The sequence below is a fragment of the Pezoporus occidentalis genome, unplaced genomic scaffold, assembly GCF_034315485.1.
Source record: "Pezoporus occidentalis ecotype Australia unplaced genomic scaffold, CSIRO_AGI_Poc_V1 ctg397, whole genome shotgun sequence".
Lineage (NCBI taxonomy): Eukaryota > Metazoa > Chordata > Aves > Psittaciformes > Psittacidae > Pezoporus > Pezoporus occidentalis.
This window is the reverse complement of record NW_026915721.1, coordinates 123,048-150,620: the sequence shown is the minus strand read 5'-3', so window position 1 is coordinate 150,620 and position 27,573 is coordinate 123,048. Positions and strand designations below refer to the sequence as shown.

Below are 27,573 nucleotides of genomic sequence, written 5' to 3'. Positions count from 1 at the left end.
CCCGTTACCTTTGCACTTGAGAGCTGGCTTTCGCGGCAGCCCATTTGACAGCGGGGTTGTCAATCAAGTGTGAGGGGCGGCACCTCAGCGTACGGTGACAGAGGGACTCGAACCCTCCTTCTTCCGCTTCAAAGCCCCCTCCGGGATTGGCTCAGGAGCCATCAATTCACGGGTCCCTCTCTTCCACGGGCTTCCAAGGCCTTCAATCAGGGGTGTGGGCGGGCCGCTCCATAGCGAGGGGCGGAACCTATCCTCCGATGTCGCCATTGGCCTCCCCGGCTGTCCATCTCCCTTTCCCCAATGCCCATTGGTGAAGCTCGCCGTCTTTCCGGCGCGGTGAAGCGCTGGATTGGTCCGCGGCGGGGCGGGCGGGGCGCTGCGCGGCGGCTGCGCGGGGGACGCGGCGGGGAGGGTCTGACCAGGAATTATTGTTATTTCTTTGTTTCGCGGGGAAAAAAAGGGGGAAAAAGAGGGAAAACCGGAGAGGCGCCCGCGAGAGGGACCCCCGCGGGGGCGGATGGTGCTGCCGTGACCGGGCAGCGCGGGGCCGGGGCGCGCGGCGGGGCCGGCCGGGCCGGGCCGCAGGCGGCCGGGAGGATGAAGCGGCGGAGCGCGGACTGCAGCAAGCTGCGGCGGCCGCTCAAGCGGAACCGCATCACCGAGGGCATCTACGGCAGGTACCGAGCGGGGCGGCGGTGGGAGGACAGGAGAGGACGGGGAAGGGGGGCGGGGGGGGAGGAAGGACGCGCCGCCCCGGTCCCCTCGCGCCCCCGTCCCCTCAGCGGCGCCCCGCCCCCCGGCCCTGTCAGCGGGGCCACGCGCGCCATGGCGCCCCGTTCCCCCCCCCCCCCCCTCCGCTCCCCGGCTTTGCCCCGCCCCGCGGCCTGCCCGCGCCGGCCCCCGCCGCCCCCCAGCCAGCGCCGCGCTCCGCCGGGGCCGGGGAGAGGCGGGGGGGAAGCTGCTGGCCAAGGTCCTGCCGGCGCGGCCGGAGGGAGCGGCCCGCAGCTGGTGGGAGCCTTCACATCCCCCTCCCGTGGCCCGTGTGCCGGGGGAGCGCTCCTCGAGGCGCTGCCGCTCGGGTCGGGAAACTCCGTTCTCACGTGGTGGCCGCGGTCCTTGTGCTGTGGTCTCCGCGGTGAGAGCGAGGGATGCGAGCAGGATCCGGTGTGGGGGATCCTGCAGCACGGGTGCTGGAAACGCAGCCGGTGTCTGAGTCTCCTCTGACCTACGAAACGAGGAGGGGAGCTGTAGTAAAACGAGATCCGTGTTCTTGGCCATGGATGGTTTGGAATAAGGGCATGCTTTCCAGGTGTTTACATGCAGAATGCACCGAAACAGAGATTCTGAAGCATTTACTTGTTGTGAGTGTATTCAAAGGGTGTTTTAGAGCTCTGCCTCTTGAGTATGCCAAGTTTTACATGAAATGGAGTAATTGTGTATTTTTGAATGAAGAGGAGGTTGGTTTAGTAGAGGCTTTCCAAAGTTACACTGTGATGTCCCATTTCTGTTCCTCGTTTATATATGCAGTGGCTGGAAACTTGAGCAAACTCATATAATGCAGATTTGCATATGGAAATGGATGATAGTGGGCTCTGGCTGTAACAAACCTGTCACAATATACTGCTTATGCTACTTGTAGTGAATCTCCACGTGAGAGTAGAGTAGAGTCTGCTGTTGCTTTAGACTCCTGGGTTTTGAGAAAAGGGTGCTTGGAATGTCAAAGAAAAAGCAACCATTGCTTAGAAGTTAATATTTAAGATGAGTGAACTTGGGAAAATAATGAAAATATAAGCAATTCCTTTTATAATTACTTAGTTTTCCAAAGTCATTCAAAATCCTGTGCTCCCTGTTACCTTTGAGGCGACTGGTTGGAAAGGTGGGAGAAGAGGAGGGAAAACCAGGAAAAGATGAGGAGGACACCGGGTGATCAGTGTGTTCAGTGTGGAGAGCTGTTGTAGCTCTGTGAACAGCCTAGAGACACGTCTGGCTGCTTGTGCTAACTTCTGGAATGCTTAGTTCAGAAGCGGGATTTTAGCCTTTGTTTCACGTGGCATTTGGATCAGCAGAAGTAGTCAGTGACCTCAAAGTATTGTCCCCCAGAAAGAAAAGAGAAGCTAGTGGAAGGCTTTCCTCTTTGGAAGTACGAGCAGAGAGAAGTGCTTCTACATGGGTTTACATGGATTGTGACTCTTTTCCTTGTTTCTTTTGCTCTCCTTTTTTAGTTTTGGGCTTTATTACTTTTTTCCTCTTTGCCTCTCATAATTCAAGGAAGTTACACCAGGTAGCTTCTGGTATAACTCTAGATTTCTAAGTTTTGTAATTGCTGCAGTTATTTACTCAACTTATCCTAATTGTCACCATCAGCTTACACAAACCCAGTAAACAGAACAATCAGTAGGTAGCATCATAGTGTTACAACCAAGCAGCTGGGCTTGAACAAACAGCATGATTGAGATACTTAACTCTGGTGGGGTTTCTGTTTGCTTTTTAAGGCAGATGTTCCTATCCTTGCTCCCTCCCCAGGCTTTCAGTGCAGAGCTGTAACAGACGTGTGTGAGTGCAGTTGGGAGCTGCAAAGCTGAAGAGTTTTGGAGCAGGTGAAGCAATGAAGGCATTGGCCTGCAGTAAAGCTCTGGTGGCAGGTTTGCTACGTGTGTAAATCTGAAGCAGAGTGTAAGAAGCAATAGGAAAGAGCTTCTAGTCACAGAACAGAGTTAGAAATGTAATATCCAGGCTTGCACTGAAATACGTGAATATTGCATCTCCCTGAATAAGTGATTTTGCCATTGTCTGGAGTATCATTTCTAACAAGTTGATCTAAGGGTTCACAGCCTTTCCTATCTGAAATGTTACAGCTGTAGGTCTTTAAAGCCCTTTCCCCAGCATTCACTTCCTAAATCAAATGAGCTGTTTTGTCTCAGGCCTTCAGAAACACTTTCAAAGTTATTCCTGACCAATCTTCCCCACCAGATTTTCAACAGCAGTCTCACTATCCTGTTCTCCTTTAGACTGCTTTTTCCATGCTGCTGGTTTTCCTTCCTTCTGCGTTCTGCCTTCCCTTCCAGTTTAGTTTTACTCCCCATCTCCAGCTCCTTGGGGCTTTGCTCGTGTGTTCTGCTGCTGAGGCCCTGGCTGCCTGTGATGTAGTAGCACCATTTCAAGTGACTGTTGCCACCTCTACCCAAAAAACCCAACAAACCCCAGTCTAACATTATGTGCAAGCATGGTAAGGACTTGTGCTATTTAAAAGTATTGCAGTATCTGTGGAAAGAACGTTACTATAATTAAAACATATCTGTGCTTTCAGTAGAGTTCCAAACCCAACAAACTGGGGGTAGGAATTGAGATCTCTTGTTATTCCACTGTGTGTTCACAACCTTTTTGCCTTTTCAGGTTTTAAGCTGTAAGTTGCCATTGTTTTCCGATGTTTGAGCGATGAACATCTACCTTTGACACTGCATGCATTAAAAAATTAATGAAAATATTCATTGCAGCTTGTCAGCAGTTAGGCAATTAAAGTTTACTTGTTGGTGCTTGTTTCTAAGTCTTCCTAGTCCTCATCCTTCATTATTTAAAACCCTTCAGCTTTGTTGCTGCTAGCTTGTTTGGGCTTTACCGAGTCCTATTGGCACTTGGTACCAATTGTGTAGCTAGCTCAGTTTCAAGATGAACTCCACATGTTAGTGGCTTAATTTATGGTGCCATATCTGCTGTCTTCTGCTGTGTATCCTGGATTTCTTGACAACAGTCCTTGAACACTGCATGTTCCTTTAGAATTAGGATTTTTTTTTTTAGAGCTATATATGTATTGCCCTTTATCCCAGGCCTCACCTGGGCTGGCAGCCAAGTGGGAGGATGTGGCTGTGGTTACTGAGGTACCTGCTGTTGGCATGAAGGCAGTGGGTGCCCCTGGGCATCTCGTGCTGGGCAGCGTTCCCTTGCTAAGGGATCCTGTGGTTCTTTGTGTCCCCTACCCTCTGATATGGCTCATTTCCAAGGACTTGGTTCTGGACTCTGCTGACAGCCAAATAAACTGTAAGGAAAACCTGTTCATTACTAGCTCCAGGAATGTGGCCTTTTTTTAGGCTTTTTCTTAAAAACAATGAAACCCGCAAATCCATAAGGATCCTTCCTACTGATCTATTCTGACACTTTTTTTATAAGCTTCCTATATGGGGAAAACCATTTTCTTCTCAACCTGACCTGGAGGTCTGTAACGAACCAGTAGTGCTATTTTTTATTACGTAAATTCAGGTCTCAAATCTAATTTAGCTTACATTTAAATGTGTTCTACTATGTCAACCCCGACGGCACATATAATATTGCTTCCCTCTGCCAGTGACTTTCATTCCCTGCACGCTGCAGTTCCTTTCGCTTTATTTTACTTGTTCTGGAGTGGTGTTTTCAGCTGAGTTACCACAGTGGGCTCACAATGCTCTTGTTTCAGTACTACAATACTGATTGCTGCTTAGCTGCCTGTGGTTCAGCAGTCTCTATTGCACTTGCTTCCAGAATTACTGTAAGAATTTTCTGTTTTGTCTTCCTTTGCTTACATTTCCATACTTCAGTGATTACTGTGTTCTTTGCCGTATCAAGACACTGAATCAGTAGTCAGGGAGGTTTCCTGGGATTCTTTACATTTCAGATTTCACACAGTGATTTCCAGTGTGCATACCACGTTCCAGCAACCATGGTTTCTCTCTTGCATATTTGCTGTGTTCATTCTGTAGCACTTTTCTTCCCCACTAGTAATAATCTTGCATATATATATGAGTGTGTGTGTGTGTGTGTGTATGTTTACATATACAAAGCTTTTTTGCTTGAAAGTCTCCAGTGAGCATCCCCAGTGTTCTGTCTGGCACTGAATGGATAACCTAGAGGTGGTGACTGTTTGGTAATTCCATGGCATGTTAAAGTTCACCTTTCTGTGTTTGGTGCCCTGCCAGCCTCAGGATCCTTCCGCTCTATTGTCTTGTGTGAGCCAGGCTGCACAATGAAACATGCCATCAGTTCTGCCAAGATTCACTTTCCAGCCTTAGGGACTTGCTGATAACAGAGGGATAGAATAGAAGCTTAATTTGCTACCAGATAGGACTTGGGTTCATAATTGGTTGTTTTTTTTTTCCTAGTGATTTTTAAAACTATTTTTACCTTGTAGCAAGCACAAGGTCTGTTTCTGTGGGGCAGGAAAAAGAGAACAAAGAACAGTAACAAAGAACAAGGGGGGGGGGGGAGGAAATGGCATCTGGCACTTGAAGGGGGGGAGAATATGGAGGAAAATTGTATGTTTGCAAATTCAAAGGGGTAGCACAGCCACGTGGGGTTAGGAATAAATGTTTCTATTCAGTCTGCATTAGGAATCCATTGAGGTTTCACAGGATTTCCAGCACTGTGGTCACTGCTCCTACCTGTGCAGTGCCCTGCTCATGTGAATGTGGCCATCCTTCCCCTCATCTTCTGGTACCCCATGAGAGTAGATGCCATGTGCCAGTTGTATAGGGAAGGCCCTGTCCTTCTTAAACCTGTCAGCTCGCTGAAGTCAGAGTTTCCTGACGTCTGTCAGAACATGAGATAACCCAGATTTTAGGTACTTACTGTATTGAGAACAAACTCGGAATTCTAATTGGCATCATGGAATATATTTGAGCCTTTCTAATAAAAGGGATCCAGAGGTTAGAGAGCACTTTGCCTGGTGAATATTATCTTTAAGTGAGGATACTGACACAGCAGCTATCAAAATTGGAGGACTGGGTGGATGTGCCCAGAAAGATCAATGACTGCCAGACGTTCATGGGCACCAGATGGCTGGTGCTGGATTCCAGAGAAGTGTGTGGGGAGCAGGTAGCAGTAGAGATACACTGAAGGGGAGGAGGAAATCTGGAAGGGATTAATAGATTGAGGAGCAAAGATGAAGTAACAGGGCTAGTACAAAGCAGAGGGAGGGAGGAGGGCTACTGCTCAGTTCTGTTAGTCATTTCATTCACGTGGTGTGATGTGAATGGTGTGTGTCGTTTGGAACAAACCACAGAGGAGTGATGAGCCTGTCCAAAGGAGACGTCCTCAGCCTGCTCCGGGTGTAGCTCTCACTGGAGGCTTCTCAGCTATGGCTAATTTGGGTGTTCATACAAAGCAGTCTGTTCACTAAGCACTTGCAAGGTAACTGATAAACTATGTGCTGGGCAGGAGCAGCAAACCCCGGTGTGCAGCACACCTCTGTGCAAGAAGGGTAAGCACAGATCCGTGTTTCTGCCTACTACAAAGCCTCACTGCCAACTCAAGCCGCAGTGTGCGGCGCCGGCAGAGCTCTGTGTGTGACTGTGCCAGCACAATGTAAACCCGGCCCATTTCGAGGAGAGAGCTGATGTCTGGAGGCTGCTACCAGTATCCCTTTCTAAAGCTGGGCTGAGCGTGCAGCTCTGCTCTGCAGCCCTGCAGGCTTTAACTGGAGGGCAGCAGGTCCTCATGTGAAAAAGCCATTGATGGGGTATAGTACCCTCCTGATGGTTTCTTTGAGTGCATGTGGACTCAGCAGCTGAACATACATGTAGGATATATTACACAACAGTGAAAGTTGTTGCTGAGGCCAACCTAAGTGGAAGAGTCTTGTAAAAGAACTAACTTTCTTGTGTCTTAGTCTTGTACTTATAAAAACCTTCATTGCTTTTGAGTTCTTCAGGTGACGGAGGAATAGGCTCTTTAATATTCTTTGAAAAACCTTATTACCATTGTTGTACTGTAACAACTCCACTTTAAAAGGTGGTAAATATCACCATGGCCTTTGGATTGATGCAAATTTAATATTAGAAGTCACTGTAATGACTGTATCGCAGAACTCTGATTCAGCAAATGCTTTAACTTAGAGTGGCACTTAACAGTTGGAAAGTGTTAGTTCTGACAACCTAATTTGCTGGGGAAAATGTAGGCTCTTTATAGGTTTCAGTGGCAGAAAAATCAACAGTAACCATAAACTTAGCCCAGGAATAAGTGCCTACACAACACAACTGATTTTCCAGCCAAACAGGCAGCATCAGGACTGCCTGGTTGTGGTGCCTCTGTGTATTTTTCTCAGCCCTGAAGAGCTGCACGTGTAGAATTGACAGCGTGGTCAAGCTGAGCACAGTGGTGACTATATCCCCACGTGTCAGCCACCTTTTGTGCCTGAGTATTCCCTGAATGTGGCTGCTTTTGACAGACTCGTGCTGCAGATCTTTATATAACTAGAGACGAGCAGTGTATGGAAGCATAATCTACTAGGACAAATGTGACCATTTAAGGTGTTTTGGTGGGGTTGGTTTGGGTTTTGTTGTGGGTTGGGTTTAGTTTCTTTTAATACTTGTACTGTAGTTTTGCTCTCCTCAAAGAGGATGTTTTGACTGAGTGGCTGGGATGGTTCTGTAAAAAGCAGGATCTTCCCCCCAGGTCCCATTATGTTAAAATCCAGATTCAGAACGTTCAGCCAGGTGAGTGGGGGGAGGCTGAGGTGGGTCACATGTGGAATAGTTGCTTATTTGTCACAGTCTTCAAAATGTATTTTCTATGAAGTTTTCTCTTAGTTTGTGCTGATTTAAAAGCATGAACTTGTGCGAGTACATTTAAAGCATGAACTCATGTGAGTATGTTTGTGTGAGTAGTTCCATGGGAGCAAATCCTTTCACAGTGCAAAGCCTGGCATTGGACTTTTGAGGGGGAGCCTGATAACATGCGGTCAGCAGCAAAGCCAGGCAAGAACTCTTCCCCTGGGGAGGCAGCACAGCCAGGCCAGTCAATGAAGGACACTTTCAGGCACACAGAGTCAGTCTTTGCTCACAAGAAATCAAAGTGCTCTCCCAGTTGTGTGGTTTGGGAGTTGACCTTGTGTGACAACGTGAGTGATAATTGCAGGAGTAGTTCCGTTGCCTCCAAACCTCTGCTGGTACCTGACACTGTTGATAGAAGGTTTTTGTTTTGTGTCTTCTCTGAAGAGCTTCCTAAAAAAGCCACGTGTTCATGAGCAGTGCAGAAACTCGACTCTACCTGGCACTGTGCATGCAAACTCCTGGCAGCTGACCAGTAGACAGCCAGGGCAAAGTTCTGCTGGTGCTGTTGGCATGTGATAGAGGAGGAAAAAGAAGCAGCTAAAAGGAAAAACTGCCCTTGATTTAAAAGATAGGTTTGAAAAACCCCACCTTTGCTATAGCCCAACAGAGTGCAACAAGGTAGTTGCATCCTGGGGAGCTGGAGTAACGTACTACATCTGTGGGTGCTGGGATTTGAGGGAGCTTCCTCCTTATCAGCAGAATGGATCGGGCTGATCCCTCAAGTGCTCCTGTGTTAGATATGGTCTCAAAATATTTGGAGCTCTAGCCAAGAAGGGTCATGAATGGTTCAAAATGCAGGACAAAGAATAAGGGAAATGTGCTTTCAAATAAGTAAAAAATAGAAGTTAGACTGTCTGGTCTCACGTGTCTTCATTTTTCTGTTGTGGTTTTATTTTATATTTAATTTAATATGGATGTTTTCAAACATAACACTGACAACTCGGAATCAAGCCAGTCTTCCTAATTGCTATAGTTATAGGCCTGAAATACATCTCAGTTTATTGGTGTTGCAGTTTCTGTGTTAAATGTGGAAAATGAGCCAACATCTGCAGTCTGAGGAGCAGGAACACAGACATTTCCGAGCTCCCAGTACAAGAGTGCAAAGTGGAAGAGCATCGCTTCAGCTGTGAAGCCATACCTGTGCCTGTGTAAAACTGCCCTGCAGAGCTGAGGGAGGTGATCCTGCATGTCTGCAAGGGCAGCGAGCTCTCTCTGTTGCTTTGCTACTTTAACACAAATGCAGTTGAATAGAATTAGCTTCATTAGACCAGGCCTGGTTTTAATAGAATAATAATAAACCTACTGTGTTGTAAATTACTTTGGATGAAGCTTTCTTGTCTGTTATAGTTGTCTATAGTTTTTATTCTTGAACTAGGTCTCTTTATTGCAAATACTGACTTGAAATTACCTTTTCTTTCTCCCCCTCCCCCAGTACTTTCCTGTATCTGAAGTTCCTGGTAGTGTGGGCCCTGGTACTGTTGGCAGATTTTGTCCTGGAGTTCAGATTTGAGTATCTGTGGCCATTCTGGCTCTTCATCAGGAGTGTTTACGATTCCTTCAGATACCAGGGTTTGGTAAGTATAACACACGTTCCCTCTGTAGGGAAATCCTGCACAGGTTCAGGGTTAGACAACTGGCTGCATGACACTGATGAACCTCTTCACAAATGGAGGAATTTTCAGGTGACTTAAGTGCCCTGGGCTCAAGCCTCTCCTCTCTGCCTCCCTGCTTTGTCTGTGGCAAGTGGAGGTGAAATCCGTAGCTAGCAAATGTTCACCATAGGAAAATACTGTTTGAATTCCTGAGGTTAGTGAATTGGTTTAGATCCTGAACGGGGTTTTCTTCAAAATAAAACAGAAGCCCTTAACTGTTTAGGTCTTTCCTGCTCTTTCAGAGAGTAAATGACCGTGCTAGTTGGTTGGGTTGGGTTGGTGGTTTTTTTTTCCAGAAGGAGAATACAGTGATGATAATGTTATATCAACAGTGTAGATGAAAGTCTTCAAGCAGTAAATGTAGCTATTTGGAGTCTTGCTGGAAGAGTGGATGGGCACAAATTTTCACGTTGTACCTGTTCTCTCTTAATCAGCCAAGTTTCTGCTTTCATTGGCTGCACTACTCTATTTCTTTGCCCTGGTTAGAAGCAGCATTAGTGTTTCTGTGTTGAAGTCATTGTGGTGTCAGCATCAATAAGCTGGTAATATTTGCTGAAATAAACAAAGCACTCTTCTTTCCCCCACCCCTCCTTTCTTCTAGGCCTTTTCAGTATTTTTTGTTTGTGTAGCATTCACGTCAAATATAATATGTCTGCTCTTCATACCAATACAATGGCTGTTTTTTGCTGCCAGCACCTATGTTTGGGTACAGTATGTCTGGCACACAGGTAGGTCATTCTTCTTCATTGATTTGAATATATATCTTGCAGCTTTTAGTAACATGCAAAACCCCTTTTCTGTTCGTTACCACATTTGTTTTAATGCAGTTTTGTTAAAAAAGGTTCATTCGTTAATATGCTCAGTTGCACTTGATATACTGGGTGTATCTTGTAATCGGGAATGCCCGAGCAGTGGGACTGAAGGTGCATGAACAGCAATTCCAGAGCAGTAAAACAAATATTTTCCTAACTTCAAAACCATTCTGCAGCAATTCAACAAACACAGAGCACAGACACAGGAAAAGCTTGTGGCACAGAGTTATGTTCCTCCCATCTTCCACTGGTGTGCTGTTCAGTTTGTATTACCATAGTTTCAGTTCATATTAGTCAAATCTTTCTGTCAGCTGGATCCGGCTTCTGAGCAAAAAGGCTGGTGTCTGCCCCAGCAGTTTGGCACCTGTATGGAGAAGTCTTCTTCCCCAGTGCCCTTTTTATTTAATCCTTACTTGTTTGGCTTTGTTTTAATAAATCCTTAGGTTCTGGGGCAGCAGCTGGCATCAGCGGGAGGTGGTTTAGTTTCCCTGAGCAGTAACACTTGACATGGGTTCTGTGCCTGTCTTTCACACAGTCAAAACATTTTAGGAATAAAACTTTTTTTAGAGGTAATTTCTCACTACCCAAGTCGTTGGGATTTGAGGCCTTTGTAATATTTTATGCTAGACTTGCCATCAGATCCTGAGAATTTGCAGCATCATTTCTCAGCTGGCGGGTGAAAGCAGTCATCTTTCTGACAAGTTAGTAATTTATCATAATGACAGTGTGGGAGCTAATGGAAGATGCTGGGAACCAGGTGCTGCCCAATTAAAGTACATAGACAATCTGGAGCTATTTTTGGGATTGCATTCACATGTTAAAGCACTATCTGATGTTGTTCTCAGCCTTAATGCTAAAAAACCCTAAAGGAGAACCATGATGGGCCAGTTTGAGCTGTAGCTATTGAGCTTGTTTAATATTTTAATTCACTGCTTCTCTTTAAATGTTCATGTAAGTCACACATATGTATGTAATCAAGACCTTTGTTTAGCTCTATGAAGCTTGTGGCATGTAACTGGGATAGGTTTGTGGGGATTCACAGTGGCTATATTGCAAGTAAAAGTGGTGTTTTCCAGTGGCCAGGATGTTGAATACCTTTGCTTGCTTGGCTGCCACTTTCCATTCTCTCCAGTAGTGCTGGAGAGAAAAACCAATAGAGCATCTTGAACAACCCCCTCGTGTAGGGTTTTGAGTTGCAGACTGTCTGTATATGGAGTGACCAGTATTGTACTTACTCACTCCTGTTTTCTCAGCTGATTTGCTCACTGCTGCTACCAAGATATACCTAACTTGGAGTGAGAAAGTAGTCCAAGCTTACCACTTCTGACTCAAAGATCATAAGCTGTAACATTACCTCATCTTGTGCAGTTCCTTCCATTTGTGTTCTTTCTCTGGGTAGGGTTTTGTGCCAAGCTATTTCATTAGCTGTGCATCTGTTATTTTTCACTGATGTCTTCTCAAAGTAATAAAGCAGGATAAGGAGATGAAAGTTTAGATTTGGGTCAAAAGAAAGACATCCTTGATACTTTATTCTGAACAAAACCTCTTGCAATCCCCTGTAAGTCTGTCTGAAAATTCCCCTTGACTTTTGGAATGTTTTAAAAATAGCTTGATTTGCTGCTTGTAATATATTACTGAGGTGTTTTTCTCTCTTTCTTCTGTCAATAGAGAGGGGTGTGTGCTTGCCAACAGTATCACTGTGGATACTTTTTGTTTATATCGAAGCAGCCATTAGATTTAAAGATCTAAAAAATTTCCATGTAGACCTTTGTCGTCCATTTGCAGCACACTGGTGAGTGTTTTCTTGTTCTCCTTACCTTTAGTTCACCAGAGGAATTAATATTTAAGGCTTTCTTATATTGGTTTATGGCTTGGCTGTTCAGTTCTCCCCTCACACATCTGTCATTAAATAGTCCATGAGAAATGCATGCTAAGCAATAACCAAGTACAACCTATCTGAAGATACAGTGCTTGTGAGCTGTAGGGAACTTGTAGCGTGGATATCCCTAGTGTTACCTGGCATCAGGTTACAAATTTTGTATTCACATAATGAATAGATGGTAAAAGTAGCAAAGTAGTTTCACTGATAATTTATGTATACCATTACCAAAAAATCATCCTCTTTTTCTGTAACAAAGCACTCCTCTTTTTCCCCTCCAACAAGACGGGCTCTCATGAGTGATTTCATAATTCACAAGAGGAAGTGAATAAGCTGCAGGTTGAAAGTCATGACAGAAAACAAGACAACCACTACTTAATTGTATCACTTCTTTGGAAGTGATAAGAGTGACTTCAGGCAAAAGACTCAGCTGCAGAGTATTCCTATCTGGAAGAAATGTTCTCTTATTCCACAGGTTTTTGGTGTAGTATCCATTGATTGGGCTACGTTTAAAATGTGTCCTGTTTTTCTTGGAGTCATTTGGTCCAGTTCCCTGTGATACAGCCTCTAATAAATTATACATCTGTCCATTTATATTGTCTACATTGTGCAATAAGTCCCTTAAACACTAATAAAATTCTGTAATAGGCTACAAAAGCACTTTAGGAACTGTGAAGAAAGGTCTTTCTGCTGCTGAATTGGATGCAAACGTTTCAGCTTGTCATCAGAGTTTTAGCACTGTAGCTACAGCTGTCTTTACACAGCATTACAAAAGAAGCCTTGGCAGAGATAATGTCAGATGCATATGCAAATGATTCTTGCATTCTGGCAGCTTACTTAGACATGCAATTTGCACAGTGTTGCTGTTACTGAGCAAAGAATGAGAAGACTGTGACGGTTAATAGTCATCTGCATCCGAGTTCTCCCCTGATCGAGGATACCTTCAGTGTTTAAAATGCAACTCCACTGTTTTGTTAAAATACTTGTCAAAGATCTATTTATTTTGATTCAGGGATGTTAGCTCGCTGATGGAGTATCCGTGTTAATAAATACTCCAGCAGGGTTTGTTGGCATTCTGTGCTGGTGCACTTGTCACAAGGTGATACTCAAATCCTGCGTGATGAAGCTGATGTGCAAGGAAATAATTCCCAAGTTCTGTAACGCTTCTGTCATCCCCATCAGCAAATGGAAGAGCAGAATCTGGCTGGAAGGGAAGTTTTCATGTTGTGTCTGTCAGTAAGATCAGTGGAAGAACCAAGTTTAGGGATGGGATGTTTCCACTTCAAGGTCAATCCCATAAACAGGAATTTCTGAAGGCCATTTGTTGCCCACAGATCTCTTAATTGTGGCCAGCAGCAGGGAGGTGATTACTGAGGCTTCACCTCCAGGGTCATTTCTAGCTCTCCCAGGGTGGGTGGTGGCACTTTGGCTCACAGCTTTTGTCCCCTTAAAGAACATGGCAGCCCCAAAGCTGTATGTTCCAGTGGCTTCTCCAACTCTCGTTTGTCAGCCTGTGCTGCAGTGAGAAGAGGTCACAGGGCCAGTTGCAGAGGTGGTATTTTGTCTCAGTTTTAAAGAGTGCTGGAAAAGGGATGTGCTCTTAATTTCTGAATGCAAAAGGATGAAGCCAAGGGTCAGTTTCTCCTTCCACTGTTCTGGATGGATGTTGCTAACACATCTCCCACTTTAATGTCTTATATATTACATTGCCCTTTAGGAAAAAAACTTGGGAACTTCTGCTGTATTTGGCTCTTACCTCCTCAGAAGATGCATGATTCTTAGTCTGGTGCTTGTCTAAAAGCTGTCTTTGAGTAGTGCCATTGCATTGTCATAATCCTTTAATTTGTGCTACACTTAATTGTTGTCTGCAATGAACTGTAATTTTATCTCAATAAAGAGGTGCCTACATTTTTAAACTGTTAACTGTGGTACAGCAAAAACCATTTTATGTATAATTTTCTGGGCAAAGTTGTCATTTAGATGTATTCTCAGCTATATAATCTATTACTATTAATGATGGTTTATTAATTTGCTATTATGCTTACATTTTGAATGATAACGTTGCTTTTTTCCTAGTATTGGCTACCCTGTTGTGACTTTGGGCTTTGGCTTTAAAAGTTACGTCAGCTACAAAATGCGTTTAAGAAAACAAAAAGAAGTGCAGAAAGAGAATGAGTTCTACATGCAGCTTCTCCAGCAAGCTCTGCCCCCAGAACAGCAGATGCTACAAAGGCAAGAGAGGGAGGCAGAGGAAGGCAAGTTATACTTATTACTTAATGTGTTTGCTTTATCTGCTATTTAAAAAGCCTGCTAAGGAAAAGCTTTGTTAGTCCACATTGTTTTGCTGGAAGTACAGTGAACTTGGAAACAGAGGAGCCAGAAATGAAATGGTTTTGGCAGTGGTTAGTATGGCAGTGGAAATGAATTATGTCTTCTGTTTAGTTCTTCATTAGCAACTGCATCAATCTAGTCAGTGCTTCATGAAGCATGAGTATTTATTATTCAGTCCCTGTTTCCTGCCAGTAATGATAAAAAAAGTCTTAAGTTATCATGTGACTTCTGATTTGCTTTTCTAGATAGACCCTAATACTGATTGCTTTCTGCAGAAGGATTGATATGTAGCTAATGATGTTTCTTTGTCTGTCACAATATTGATTGATTTAATGAACTAAGTATATTTTTTGTTTGTTTTGGTATTGCAGCAGCCAAAGGATTATCTGATATGGATTCCTCGATACTATTGCAGCACAATGGAGGCATTCCAGCCAATAAAAAATTATCTGCAACGTTGCCAGAGCTAGAATATAGAGAAAAAGGGAAAGAAAAGGACAAGGATGCGAAGAAACACAACCTTGGGATAAATAACAATATTTTGCAACCTGTAGACTCTAAAATACAAGAAATTGAATATATGGAAAACCATATCAATAGTAAAAGATTAAATAATGATCTTGTGGGAAGTACAGAAAACCTCTTAAAAGAGGACTCATGCACTGCCTCATCCAAAAATTACAAAAACGTCAGTGGAGTGGTGAACTCCTCACCTCGCAGCCACAGTGCAACGAATGGGAGCATCCCCTCCTCATCTGCTAAGAATGAGAAAAAGCAGAAGTGTGCCAGCAAGAGCCCAAGCACACACAAGGACTTAATGGAAAACTGTATTCCTAATAACCAGCTAAGCAAACCAGATGCACTGGTAAGGTAAGTTTGATCTGAACATTGTGTAACAGCCTGTCTTACCCTCCCTTCTCTCCAGTACATCGGAGCTTTTTTTCCATAGGAAAATATGATCCCATGAACACAACAGAATTGTCTAGTGATGGAAGAAGTTAACTAGGAACTAGGCCTTTCGGGTTCTGTTCCTGATTTTTGCCTCTGGTTTACTCTGCAGCCTTGAGCAAATTGCTTCCTTTCTACCTCAGTACACAGTACTTGCCTACCTCACAGGGGTGCTGTGGGGCACAATCAATAGCTTGACAGTCGCTTCATAGAAGGCATGAGAGAAATGTGGAGAATCACGATAACAGAGCTCAGTGGATGTGTTCCTGACAAACTTTCCATGGAGTGACCTTTAAATCTCCATGGAGTTCAGTGGGGTTTGATGGTGCCTGAACAGGTTGTTTTGTCTTACTTTTTTGTTTTGGTTTTCCCCTGAAAAGCCCAAAATGTTGGGCTTTTGTTTTAAGCTTCAATTCACAAGTAAGGATGAGCTACTGTGCAAGCCCTTAAAGTTCGAAGTTCAGCTTCTTGCTTGCAGATCTGCTGCCTTACTGGTTTAAAAACAGGTCCAAAGGATTTAATTTAGCTGCCTTGTAAACTACAAAGATTGAACAAGTCACATCTTTACATGTGCTTGTCTGAAGTTTCAGTGAAGATGTATTTGTGAAATGCAGCTAAGTACTTGCAGGGTATAAGTGAAGACATACGGTGCTGTCCTGTTACCAGAACAAGTACTTGTAAGAAAAAGGGAGGAAGTGTTTGGACTGGGGATAGAGATACATCTAGAACAAAGCTGTTACATGGATATGCACTTTCTTACCCTTCCTGGCTTATGTCTGTCTTTCTCCTTTTCTCACATGCTGAACTCTTGTGTTCAACCCCTTGTTGGCCAACTTAATTGGCAGATTGGGTTCGTTGGCCCTGTGGGTTCCTTTTGGTAATAGGAGTTTTGACTCTGGTGTGTCTCTGAGGATTTATGCTGTGTGAATACAATTACTTCGATGAAAATGTTATTTTTCTCCTCTGCTAATCACTCTGTCACTGCTTGGTGTACCTCTGCCAGTTACATATCCAGGCTAATTGATACCTAATGTCTAGAGAGAGCTTGTATGAAGAAAATGAGAAACCAGCTAATCGATCTAATCTGTGAATCGCATTCAGCTAAGGTTAATGGGATACAGATGGCTGTCTCTTCAGCAAAGCTGCATCTTAAGAAGCCTGTAGAGGACTGCTGTATTTGTATGTTGCCAGTTTCAGATGGGCATCTCTGTGCTCCTTATGTTACTTGCTCACTGAAGAAAACAGGTCAGTTCAGCTTTGCTGCAGTTTAAAACTTAATTCCTAAGTGCTGAGAAAAGAGAAGACTCAGGCTTTTGTCCCATGTAGCTATGACAAGAAATGAGATTTAAACCTCATATGTTTTACATTACACATTGAAATTTTTATATGCTGTGATGCCAGCTTGCTCCAAGTCATCATGGTCATTGTCCAAAGCAGGTTTTCTAATGCAGAAGTGGGTATGCAATAAACTAGATTGTGCCCTTACAGTGTTCTTACTCCTCTAATTCACTGGGTAGGGGCAGAGTACACATTAGCATACTCTGAGTGTGCCTTTGTGCAAGGTAGCCTTACTCTGCCCGGAAGGAGAATTAAGCTACTTCAGTATTTGTTTGTCAAGTGTTTCTCTGTGATGTGTGGGTGTGATGTGGCTGTTGTGTTAGTAATTCCTGTAGCTGCTCATTGAACATTGATTTCCCTGTGCAGGCAAGCCAGGAGCACTTAAAACACCAACATCCTGTGTGTCGCTGCTCACAGTTTCTTACAAACGAGATGACTGAAATCATTCTTGAAATGCAGTTTCTATTCAGATTGAGTATGTAACTCCTACACAATGGAAGCATAAACTTACCTGACAAATTGGATGGGGTGGAATGCACTTAAATTTAAAAATTCATGTTTATTTTTCAAAGCTTGTCAGTTATCCTGTCCCTGGAGTGTAAGGAGTGATTTGTTCATCATCTTTTCCACTTCCAGTAGTATTACTCATTCCTGTTATTAAACTTTTAGTCTGCATCAGTGCTGAAGCCTGAAAAGGGCTGTGTGGACTCTTGCCTCTGTGTCTTGACTTTCAGATCAGATCTGCTCAGCTTCCAAATAAAGAGGCTTTTTATAACTTCTTGTCCAGCAGACTCGCAGCAGGATGTCAAAACCAAGCTGCTTTCCTTTTGTGTTCACAAATGACTTCCCTGGGCTGACTAACCCGTATTAAATGTAAAGTATGCTTTAGGACTGCTGGAGACTCGGCTTAACAGGGGTTATTCGGGAGCAAGACAGTATTGCATGCTGCTAAACTTCTCTTAGCTACTTGATGTGACACTTTGTATCTGAAATGGTACTGCTGATTAAGGTAATGTTTTATATATACAATATTACTCTTATTTGAAACAGTTGAGGTTTTCTTCTTGCTGTGTCTGGTAAATGGTTAGTGCGCAGAGGAGAGGAAGTTGCTGCTCCCCGTCTTTGGATGTTTCAGTGAAGCTTGTGTTACTGTCATCTCAATTGATAGAGTGATTTAAGAGACTGTGTCCCTGCTGATCAGCCTTAAAAGTAACCTCTTAGGGGTATGTTCCTACCATTGAAGTAAGTGTGTACTTCCAGTGGATGCTGAAATCTACTGTTGGTTTGTCAAGAACTTGGTAATTGAATCTCTGATCTGAGCTCTTCATTTCCCAGCACTGGTAACTGAGCCAAGAGGAATACTTTGGGATCTAGCAGAGGGATGAGCGTGGTATCTCATAATACTTCATGCTGTTTGTCAGTAGGTACAGTGCAGATTGACTTCTTGTTGCTGTTGCACTGTCACTTCTGAGGCACAGCAGGTTTTGTTCATGGTTTAGGGGTTTGATATATAGAACAAGTCCAAGCTGGAATCACTGCAGACTTTGTGTGTGTTGCATATTACACAGCGTTTCCTGCCTCTAGCTATTTGCACTCTTAAACCCAAAAAGGCACAAAAAGCCACAGTCAAAAACCTGGCAGTGCAGCTTGGCAAAGCTGTTTGTATCCAGAGATGTCCTGCTGTTGGCACACGAGGAAACAACCTGTCTCATGTACTAATTATTCTCGGAGATAACAATGACATCTTCTGGCAGTTGGACTAAGGAAAATCTCTGCAAAGCAAGAGCTGGTCTACCCACAATCTGATGTTACCTGCAGAGACAGACTTGAAGGTTTTCATGTAAATTTATCTCCATTTGATACTAATAATTGTACATCTTTTGTGGCACTGTTGATGTCCTAAGGCTGCTGCTTGCTTCCTTATCCCCCTTGCCTGAAATGGCATTAGGGTTCCAGGCTTTTTGCTGTCAGCTTCTGTGGGGGTCAGCATTTCATGTGATATGATGGGAGTGATGGGAAGTATAGAGCAGAGAAGAAAAAGAGTTAGGAATGTAAGTTAGAAATCATGGCACTGATCCTTCTCGCAGACCATTTTCAAGCCACTGCCAACATAGTGCTTGGACTGTTCAGAAACAGAAAAACCTTCTGAAATGCCGCCTGCTTAGATCACTTCTGTGGAAGAGAAAAGTAACTTGGCTTTCTCTGTGTGGATTACTGTCGTTTTGGTAATGAGAAGTGCTCTGAGAAACTGCTAGTATCAGCCTGTTAGTTACAGCAGGAGAACCTCAGTGCTGTGGGATCACATTGGCTACTTAGAGAAGTTAGGTTCACTGCAGGGGATGCATATGCCAAGAGAGTGGGCCAGAACACAGCCAAGGAAGAACATGGGTCTCTTAGAAAAGCATCCGAGGCCTTCTGGGGCTTTGAACACTTTAATTTCTCTATAAACTGTGTTTTAATTTGTGCACAATTGCCAGGTGATTATGGAATTGAGTTAGCTGAATGAGTAACCAAGCAACAAGGTATGTTATTCACCAGTCATCAATACTTAGGAGCATTAAGCTGAATTGAGTTGTCTTTAAGTTGATCCATCCATTTCCCTGAAGCATTTGGAAAAATACTTAGTCTTGGAGGTGATTACTGATGAATTCTCTTCATCAGCAAGATCAGGAATGATGTGAGGTACTGCTGAGAAAAGAAAATGGGTAAATCTGCATTTATAGTAATGGCAAACTGCAAAGAAAAATTGGCCTTGGTTGTGTAAACAGCACAATGTAATAATCTGCAGCTAAACCCTCATCTGAAAAATAGTTTTATGTCAAAATGATTTGTAGTTTGTGCAGCAATAAAGCATCTTCTAGAACTCTGGTTTGCTTCACCCCCACTTTGTAAATAACTTTCCCAATAAGCCTGGAAATAAGAGACTTAAGCAGAAAATGAAATGGTAGAAAGAATAGTAATAATTTAAAAAATGCTGTCTTCTTGGGTCATTTATCATTGCAATAGTGGTGCAGACTGTTACAGGAGGGGCAGCTCACACACTGTTTCGTGCTTGTAGCAGCACAGCTTTCTTTATGGCATTGCATTGCTTTACCTTGATGATGTGCTTCCAATTTAGAAAGCAGGTAGCAGAAGGGGTGTTCTTCATCTTCTTCTATTTCTGGGGAGAATGATGGATGACCCCTCTCTCTGCAGAGCAGAGCTTTGGCTTGCTGTTCCGCAGAGTGACATGTTTAGGCTGAAAATGTTTGACTGATAAGAACACGGTTACACAGTGGAGGATGCAAGGAGTACATGTGGTTTTGAGGGGGAATTAACTTCATGTGGTTTGGTTTTCTTAATGAAGTTTTGTATCTAGCTAATTGTGGCAGATCTGGGAGAGAAAATGTAAGGAAACAGTTGGTCCTTCCATTATGATGGATTATTAGCTTCCTAACTCATTTCAGATAGTGAGGAGCATTTATTTGCTCTCTAAATTGTAGAAAACAGCTGCTTTGGTATTTAAAGCTGTAGTGAAAACTACAGCATAATGAAAAGGATTAATTAAAATCTGGTAAAACCTTACTTTAAGATGTATTTCTAACCAAGCCCATTGCCAGATACATTTCCAATGTTTTTGTCTGCCACTGACTAGAAAGAGATGAGTTTCCTTTGTTAGTTCTCTTCTGCCCCTTTGGAGTTGCACTACAGTAGCTGGTCATTCGCATAGATTGATCATGCATTTGATTGACACATCTGTTATTCTGTTCAAGTTAGGTTATCTGTACTGATAGGAGAGATTTTATTTCTGTTTCACAACAGAATAAAGACTCTTGACTGCGAGGTGCTGTGAAAAATTGGGGTGCATGGAAGCCCAGAATCCATTGATTAGGGTAAGTTGAAGCAGTGCAGTTGCCGCCTTTGAACTGCTGAGCCCACTGTGAGCTCGTTTGTAGTGGCTGGTAAATTGGAGAGTCTTTGTGTTTTAATGGGCACACAGGGTATACAGGTCCCACTTTACACCTGCTAGCAGTTTCTGAGAAGCAGCAGCTCCTCTGCAGCATGTACTGAGTTAGGGTTGCAGGTGGGCAGTGCTGGCTGCTCATAGGCAGTCATTGTCTCTTGGTGCCTGGGCTGCCTGGATGCGTTCTAGCAGTGTGGCTGCTGGGTTTTCATAAATGGTGGAAGCACCCAGGGTTTAAGCAATTATTGTTGAGTTTAATCCTGCAAAAAGGTGAACATCTGATTCTTGGAGCATGCTTGAAAAGTAAAGGCAGAAGGACATCCATGGGGTTTTTGTTAAGTGTTCAGGCAGGATTTGAGTGATGAACGAGTGTGTAACACTTCTTGATCCCAGTTCTCACAGATTTAATGTACACAGTTTTGGTTGGACACTTTTACCCAGGCTGAGTGAAAAGGAAGGCTGTGGCCTCATATTTCCCCTGGTTTGGCAAGCAGCATCCTCTCTGCTCGTGTTTGTGTGTGCTCTCTGGAACCTGCAGGGTTCAGCTCTCTTTACAGCACAGCCTGGACCAGCCCCATGAGCACTGTGGGTGCAGAGCCCTTCTGGGAACTGCAGGAATGCCATAAACCAGATGGCTTCAGAAGTTGGAACTAATGTCAATGCTTTGTTGCCAGAAACACAAATTCAGTTGGTCCTGTGCCAGCACCTCTTGATTTATTTGAGCTTCACCTGATCAGTTCTTCTTTTCCTGGAATACTAAATACCCAAAATAAATGCTGGTATCTTATTTGAGCATTTTGGCATAGTTATAGGGGAAAGGATATTTACAGCTGTCTTACTTTCACAGTTATCACTTTATTATGGACATGCATGTTGCAGTCTGTGGATAAATGTCAATGTAAAGTGTGTGTGTGTGATTTCTGTGCATTCCTTTATGTTGTCCTTCCAACCATATTTTCACCTATTTATGAAAACCTGTATTAAAACCAGTCAGCTGTTGCCTTACAACAGTTTAATGCTTCCTACAGCATCTTACTCTCTTCAATTACTGAGTTTGCTCTTTCTAAAATCCTGAGTTACTATTTATTGGAAAATCAAATTGAACTGTTATATCATTGTCCAGCAAGTCTCCAGCTCCATCACTTAACATACTGAACACTGGGAGGATACGTGCCTAATAACATCTGCTGATGGCTTTTCCATTTTTAGTTTGTGTGCTGTGGTTACATGCTGGAAGGAATATTTGGTTAGGTTTGCAAATTCTTTTCGTCCTACAACAGAACATTTCAAGGTGTTGAAATGATTTGTGGTCTTCCATCTGAAATGTGTATTTGCTTTGTGCCGTTACTATTTGCCTTCTAAGTTCGGTGGGGTGGGGTTTTTTTTCTATTTAAAAGTACATTTGACCACAGTTTCTACTATAGTAAAAGAAATTCATTTTATCAGTGGGGCAGTTTAAGTATAACTAGAAAGACAACTTAGTACAGCTATAGAAAGTGGGATCTGATCCTTTATAGGCTGTTTCTTGCTGTTAATTTACCCAGTAGACCTCTTCAGTGCAGTTTTAGCCTATTACAGATATGCTTTTATGGACTTCCAGAAGTCTGATGATTCCTCATTTAACCTCTTGGTTAATTCACACAGGATGTTCTTGTACCTCATATTGTTACAGCTCTCTCAGTAGCATTTTAGGTTAAGATTTTCCTGCACTGAAGCCCAGAGGAGTGAAGTGTTTTCATTCTGAGGACATAAAGCTCCAACAGTTCACCTGCACTAGTGAATGTCAGTAAGGGCTGTTCATTTGGGCTCTTGTGACAATTCTCCCCACGTCCTAATGTTCAACTGCCACTAATTCTGTGTGGAACTTTAGGAAGGAAAAGCATCTTTATTTTCTTTATGAACATTTAGAAACTTTGAATCAATGACAATTTGATGGCACAAATGAGATTGTGTGAGTGACTGAGAGGCATATTTGCTTTTAAATAAGTATGTGACTGTGCTTATAAAAATGATTATTATTTACCTGAGACATGCTTTTATTCCAAGAAGAAACACATTTTGAAATACGTTTGGGGAATACTTTAAAGTGTGGGGAAATATTTCAGGGGAGCTGCGTGCCTCTCTTCAGCGACTTGGGGCTTATTTTAACCAGGTTTGATAATAAGCTCACATGAGTCTTGAGGAACTTTCTAAAGCTACAGTTAAATGTATAGCAGATGGCTCCTGTTCAGGAACAATTAAAAATAAATTTACTGACTCCTGAACTGTGGATGACTTGACACATCCTGGTTGTTCACCGTGCACATCATGTGCTTCAAGGAGCAAACCACATTTAGGTGGGAATTCGGCAGCGTGATCGGCTGTAGCTCACAAATGAAACCCTGATTTGGTGAGAAAAAGTAGAATTTGTTCAGGTGTGCATCTGGCCTTGGTTACAGCCTCTCAGGCTTAGAGGAAAAATGTAATTCCATAATTCTTGTTCTGGGATTCTGCAGTGCAAAACAAATTCCTGTGGGAGGATACGAAGCGTGTGTATCACTATAATAGAGCTATATACGTAACGTTACATAAAACATTATTATTTAGCAAGGATAAACATAATTCCTGAGAGTTGAGTATTTTAAGTCTGAAGGGCTGGGGGGTTGGCAGATGGTGCGATGTTCGCTCTGTGATTTTTATATAACATGCGTGAACCTTTGGGTAATTGGGAAATAAAGTTGAAATTGTCCCTTCAAATTGTCTGTCTTAGGTTGGAACAAGATATTAAGAAGTTAAAGGCTGACCTGCAGGCGAGCAGGCAGATCGAGCAGGAGCTCCGCAGTCAGATCAGTTCTCTGACCAACACAGAGCGGGGGATTCGGTCCGAGATCGGGCAGCTCCGCCAGGAAAATGAGCTGCTTCAGAACAAGTAGGTGCTCCTACACTAAGTCAGTGCTGCTGTGTTAAGTCTCTATGAAATTTGCTGGCAAATCCAGCAAGGCTCACGCGGGACCACTGACAGCAATTTATTTTCAGTAGGTGAAATCCTCCGTTAAATCCTGTACCTGTTACCTTCCAGATTACACAATGCTGTACAAATGAAACAAAAAGACAAACAAATGATCAGCCAGTTGGAGAAGAAGCTGAAGGCAGAGCAGGAGGCACGAGCCTTTGTAGAAAAACAGTTAATGGAAGAAAAGAAAAGAAAGAAGTTGGAAGAAGCAACTGCTGCACGTGCTGTGGCATTTGCTGCTGCTACAAGGTACTTTGTTCTATCCCAGACCAAGCTCAGCTCCAGAATATCCCTGAGATGTGCTTTGGGGGGATTTGGGGCGGCATTTTTCACTGTTCTGTACATAAAAGAGTAGTCTATTTATTTCTTTATTAGGAAGCTTGATCTGGTTTAAGAGGTCTACTTGTGTTAAGGCAGTGGGAGGACTTGCTTCAGCATCTCGATGTTTTTTCTGCAGAGGAGAATGTACTGAAACTTTACGGAACCGTATCCGGGAGCTGGAGACAGAGTGCAAGAAGCTAACAATTGACATAAAGCTGAAAGAAGATCAGATACGAGAACTAGAACTGAAAGTTCAGGTAATGAGAAAGCACCAGGGGCTTAGATCAGCATCACAAGGAGTGAGTGCTTTCAGCCCTTGGAAACTGATGGAGGCAATCAACACCTTCAAGAATTATGTTCTTCAGATGTCTGTCTTGCATGTCTTGCATCAAGACACTTGTTTGCAAGAAGATGGGTATGAGAGAGGTTGTCTCAGCTCCACACCATTCCATTGTTTAAATTATTAGAATCTTTTCCCCCAGACCAATGGTCTGGGTAGACTGAGAATGTAAATCCCCTCAAGAGTTTTCATCTAATGTGAGGAGCTTGTTGCCAGTCTGCATCGCTTTACATTTCACTGCTAGCAAGCAAGATTGCTTACTTTATGCAGTCTTAATCGCTGGCCAGACATGTTTTGTTTTTTCCTGATATTGCTTGACTGTTGAAAGTACATTGTGCTGGACTCGTAGCAGATGCGTTGTCTTGCACATTCAAGTTTAAGAGCTCCGATGTGTGAGCTGAAGCTGACCTTATTCCTTTAAATTGTCTGTTCCTAAAGAGGTACTGTTTCTTTCTGAGTCAAAATTTTCAGGCATACTTCCCAGCCACACGGTGCCTGACTCTTGTGTGCAGAATCCTCGCTCCCTCCATTTCCTTTTTCCAAATTTCTGGGGTTGCAGCACAGCTGGGTTCAATGTGGGAAGTATTCCGAGATAAAGAAACCCTAGAAATCCCTTTCATCGGCCAATTGAAGTAGCTTTAAGTGCTTCTTTAGTATCACTTTAAACTCTTCAGCAAGGCATCAGTCCCCACTGTGGCCATTTTGCTGTGGAAAGTGTTGTCACATTCCACAGCTTGGCTGAGGGCTGCCTGGCTGCTTGGCTGGCACTTGGAAGGGCTGAGGAGGGCTCCTCCGTGGGGGCTCTTGATACAGATGAGAGAGGGCTGAGAGGCAGAGTAAATGGTCCTTGCTCGCTGCACTATTTATGTGTTGTACAATATGGCTTTAATCACTTGTGATGGTCGTGTATAATTACTGGATGTAATATTACAGTGTCCTTAATTAACCATCATTTTAATTTTACAGTATTAATCCCAGGCTCAGTGGTGTGCTGTGGGGAAGAGAAAGACTTCTTGGTATATCTCACGTGTGAAATCAATGAGAATAACATTTGTCCTAATTACTCCTCCAGGAGCTGCGAAAGTACAAGGAGAATGAGAAGGATACAGAGGTGTTAATGTCAGCACTTTCAGCCATGCAGGATAAAACACAGCACTTAGAGAACAGCCTGAGCGCAGAGACAAGGATCAAGCTGGATCTGTTCTCTGCATTAGGAGATGCAAAACGGCAGCTTGAGATTGCCCAAGGTAAGGCAGGATAGTTTAATTCAATACACAGTACTGACTGAAAGCATGACAATAGAGCAGAAAGAATATCCTACCTCTTTATTTAGGGGTGAGCTACAGCCCCCACTCAGCATTTCAGCTTTCAGTGGGGTTTTGCCTTTTGTGGCTCTGCCCATGTGAACCTGACCTGATTGCCCAGGCTATTAAACTGAAACCAAAAGCCATCAAGATGGGTGTTTGACTTAATTTATCATTGCTTTCTACATTTTTATGAGCCATTACCTCAAAGCTGGAGAGCTTCTTTTAAAGGGCTGGACTGTAAATAATAGTTGCTATCTATTAAGCCCCTCTCCTTGAATCCTAATTGTATTTTACTACTCTTGAAGTAAATACAGCCTAAATGTTGGGGGAGCAAAATAACCCAGGCAGTTTTAAATCTGGCACTGGTTAAGGTGAGCATCGACACTGGTGCCGCAGCCACCAGAGGGAGCACGAAACCGACGATAACTCCCTGCTCAGGTTAGGAACCAATGAAGCAAAATCAAATAAAATTAAATAACCTTTTGATTTAGCCCCTGTTTAATTTCCCAGCAGAAATTTGCTTGGCTGCAGGAAAATCTTTTCATTTCATTGGTGTTTGTTTTATTAATTGCTGTAGTGATGATGTGAGTCTGCACAAAGGGGGTTCAGTTGAAGAACTCATCTCATAAGCAAATGCTATGGCTCTTGTGAGGTGCTTGTAAAAGGTGAATGGAAAAGAGCCAAGTTGAGCTGTAGAAATAATTGATGTAGCAGTGAATGCAAACAGTGCAAAATCTGATGGAAGTGCTATGTCAAGTTGTGTGACGTGGTAACTAGAGGTAATTCACCTCAACACAAAGCAGGAGTTACACAAGTTGTGTTTTACTGATGCTGTGTTAGGCGGTGAATATCTCCTGGGTGTTTTGCTTCAACAGCTCTTAATGAACAGTTGGTGGAGGGTGAGAACACACTGTGCGTTCTAAGTGATGTTGTTTGCTGTTTTCAGGGCAAATAATTCAAAAAGATCAGGAAATCAAGGACCTAAAACAGAAGATTGCAGAAGTCATGGCAGTAATGCCCAGCATAACATACACTGCAGCCACCAGCACTCTGAGTCCGGTTTCCCCACATTACTCTTCCAAATTTGTGGAGACCAGCCCTTCTGGACTTGACCCCAATGCCTCTGTTTATCAGCCCTTGAAGAAATGAATGCCAATTTTCTTTTTGCCCAGTAATTTTGTCATGCTGAAGGCATCACACAGGAGTGTCTCTTGCAGTCAAGATGAAGTTGTATTGTGTGAGACTGTATTTGTTGTCATTTAAAACAGGATAAAAGAACATCTGGATTGACTAGAACTGCCCATCGGTTTTTCTTGTAAAGTTTTAGAAAACCTCACAGAACTTTGCAATTTATTTTCCTTGGCCAATGCATTAAAAACAATTCTTGGTTTTCAAGTAGCCAATTTTGCCTTTTTATGTACTCTTGCATGGTTTCCTCTTGAAAAACACAGGGCTTTGCTTGATTTTGAACCCTTTCTGCTTTTTGGGTTGTTTTTTTTTTAATAAGTTGAATTTGCAGATTTGTTCAGGAATAGTGAGGAAAAAACCTTTAGTTTTTACAGTGAAAGGGTTAAATAATCCAACAAAGCTTTGATTTATAGATGTATTGAATACAAATATGTGATGTTGCAGAAGATAATTTGATTACCCCTCAAAGGACCAAACAAATTTCAGGGGCGTTGTTTAAGGGAAAGAATAAGAGAATAGCTGATGATGTGACGGTGGTTGTTGTGTGAAATATTTATATTCCCATTGGTGTTTTTAGTCATTGAGAATTGCTAACAGTCTTGTTCACAGTGCCTTGGGAAAAGACATTTCAAGAGGAAACTTGATAGTTTAAACTATTTTTTCCCCCTTCACTGTCATCTAGCTTATATATCAAAGCTCATTACAGAGTCTACTGCAAATTGTACATGGTAATTTGGATGTTCATTATAAACCAAGGTTACATCTTCTGTTTATTTTGATATAAACTCAGCAGTGTTCTGTAAGTCGCCTTGATTATACTGCATCATGGAAGGCACAATATTCATACAGGAAGCGTTATTGTGAAGGCGGAGCTGTGCAATGTACTGTATACAAGAGACTGTAAAGCTGGCTAATAAAAGCTGCAGTTCTGGGTTTTTTATTTTA

General features: G+C 43.0%; 1 protein-coding gene across 3 annotated transcripts; it reads left to right on the top strand.

The window, feature by feature from the left end:
• Positions 1-416: 416 nt before the first annotated feature.
• MACO1 (macoilin 1) lies at positions 417-27,573 on the top strand. Of its 3 annotated transcripts, none has more exons than XM_062632764.1 (11): positions 417-677; positions 9,010-9,151; positions 9,831-9,957; positions 11,710-11,833; positions 13,997-14,175; positions 14,623-15,121; positions 23,230-23,388; positions 23,539-23,721; positions 23,930-24,050; positions 25,206-25,380; positions 26,387-27,573. In XM_062632764.1, the coding sequence occupies exons 1-11, from the start codon at positions 598-600 to the stop codon at positions 26,587-26,589; spliced, it is 1,992 nt and encodes a 663-aa protein (XP_062488748.1). In that variant the 5' UTR covers positions 417-597; the 3' UTR covers positions 26,590-27,573. The 3 variants fall into 3 exon arrangements, with proteins under 3 accessions (XP_062488748.1, XP_062488747.1, XP_062488749.1); XM_062632763.1 differs by lacking the exon at positions 417-677 and adding an exon at positions 811-1,205; XM_062632765.1 differs by lacking the exon at positions 417-677 and adding an exon at positions 5,942-6,226.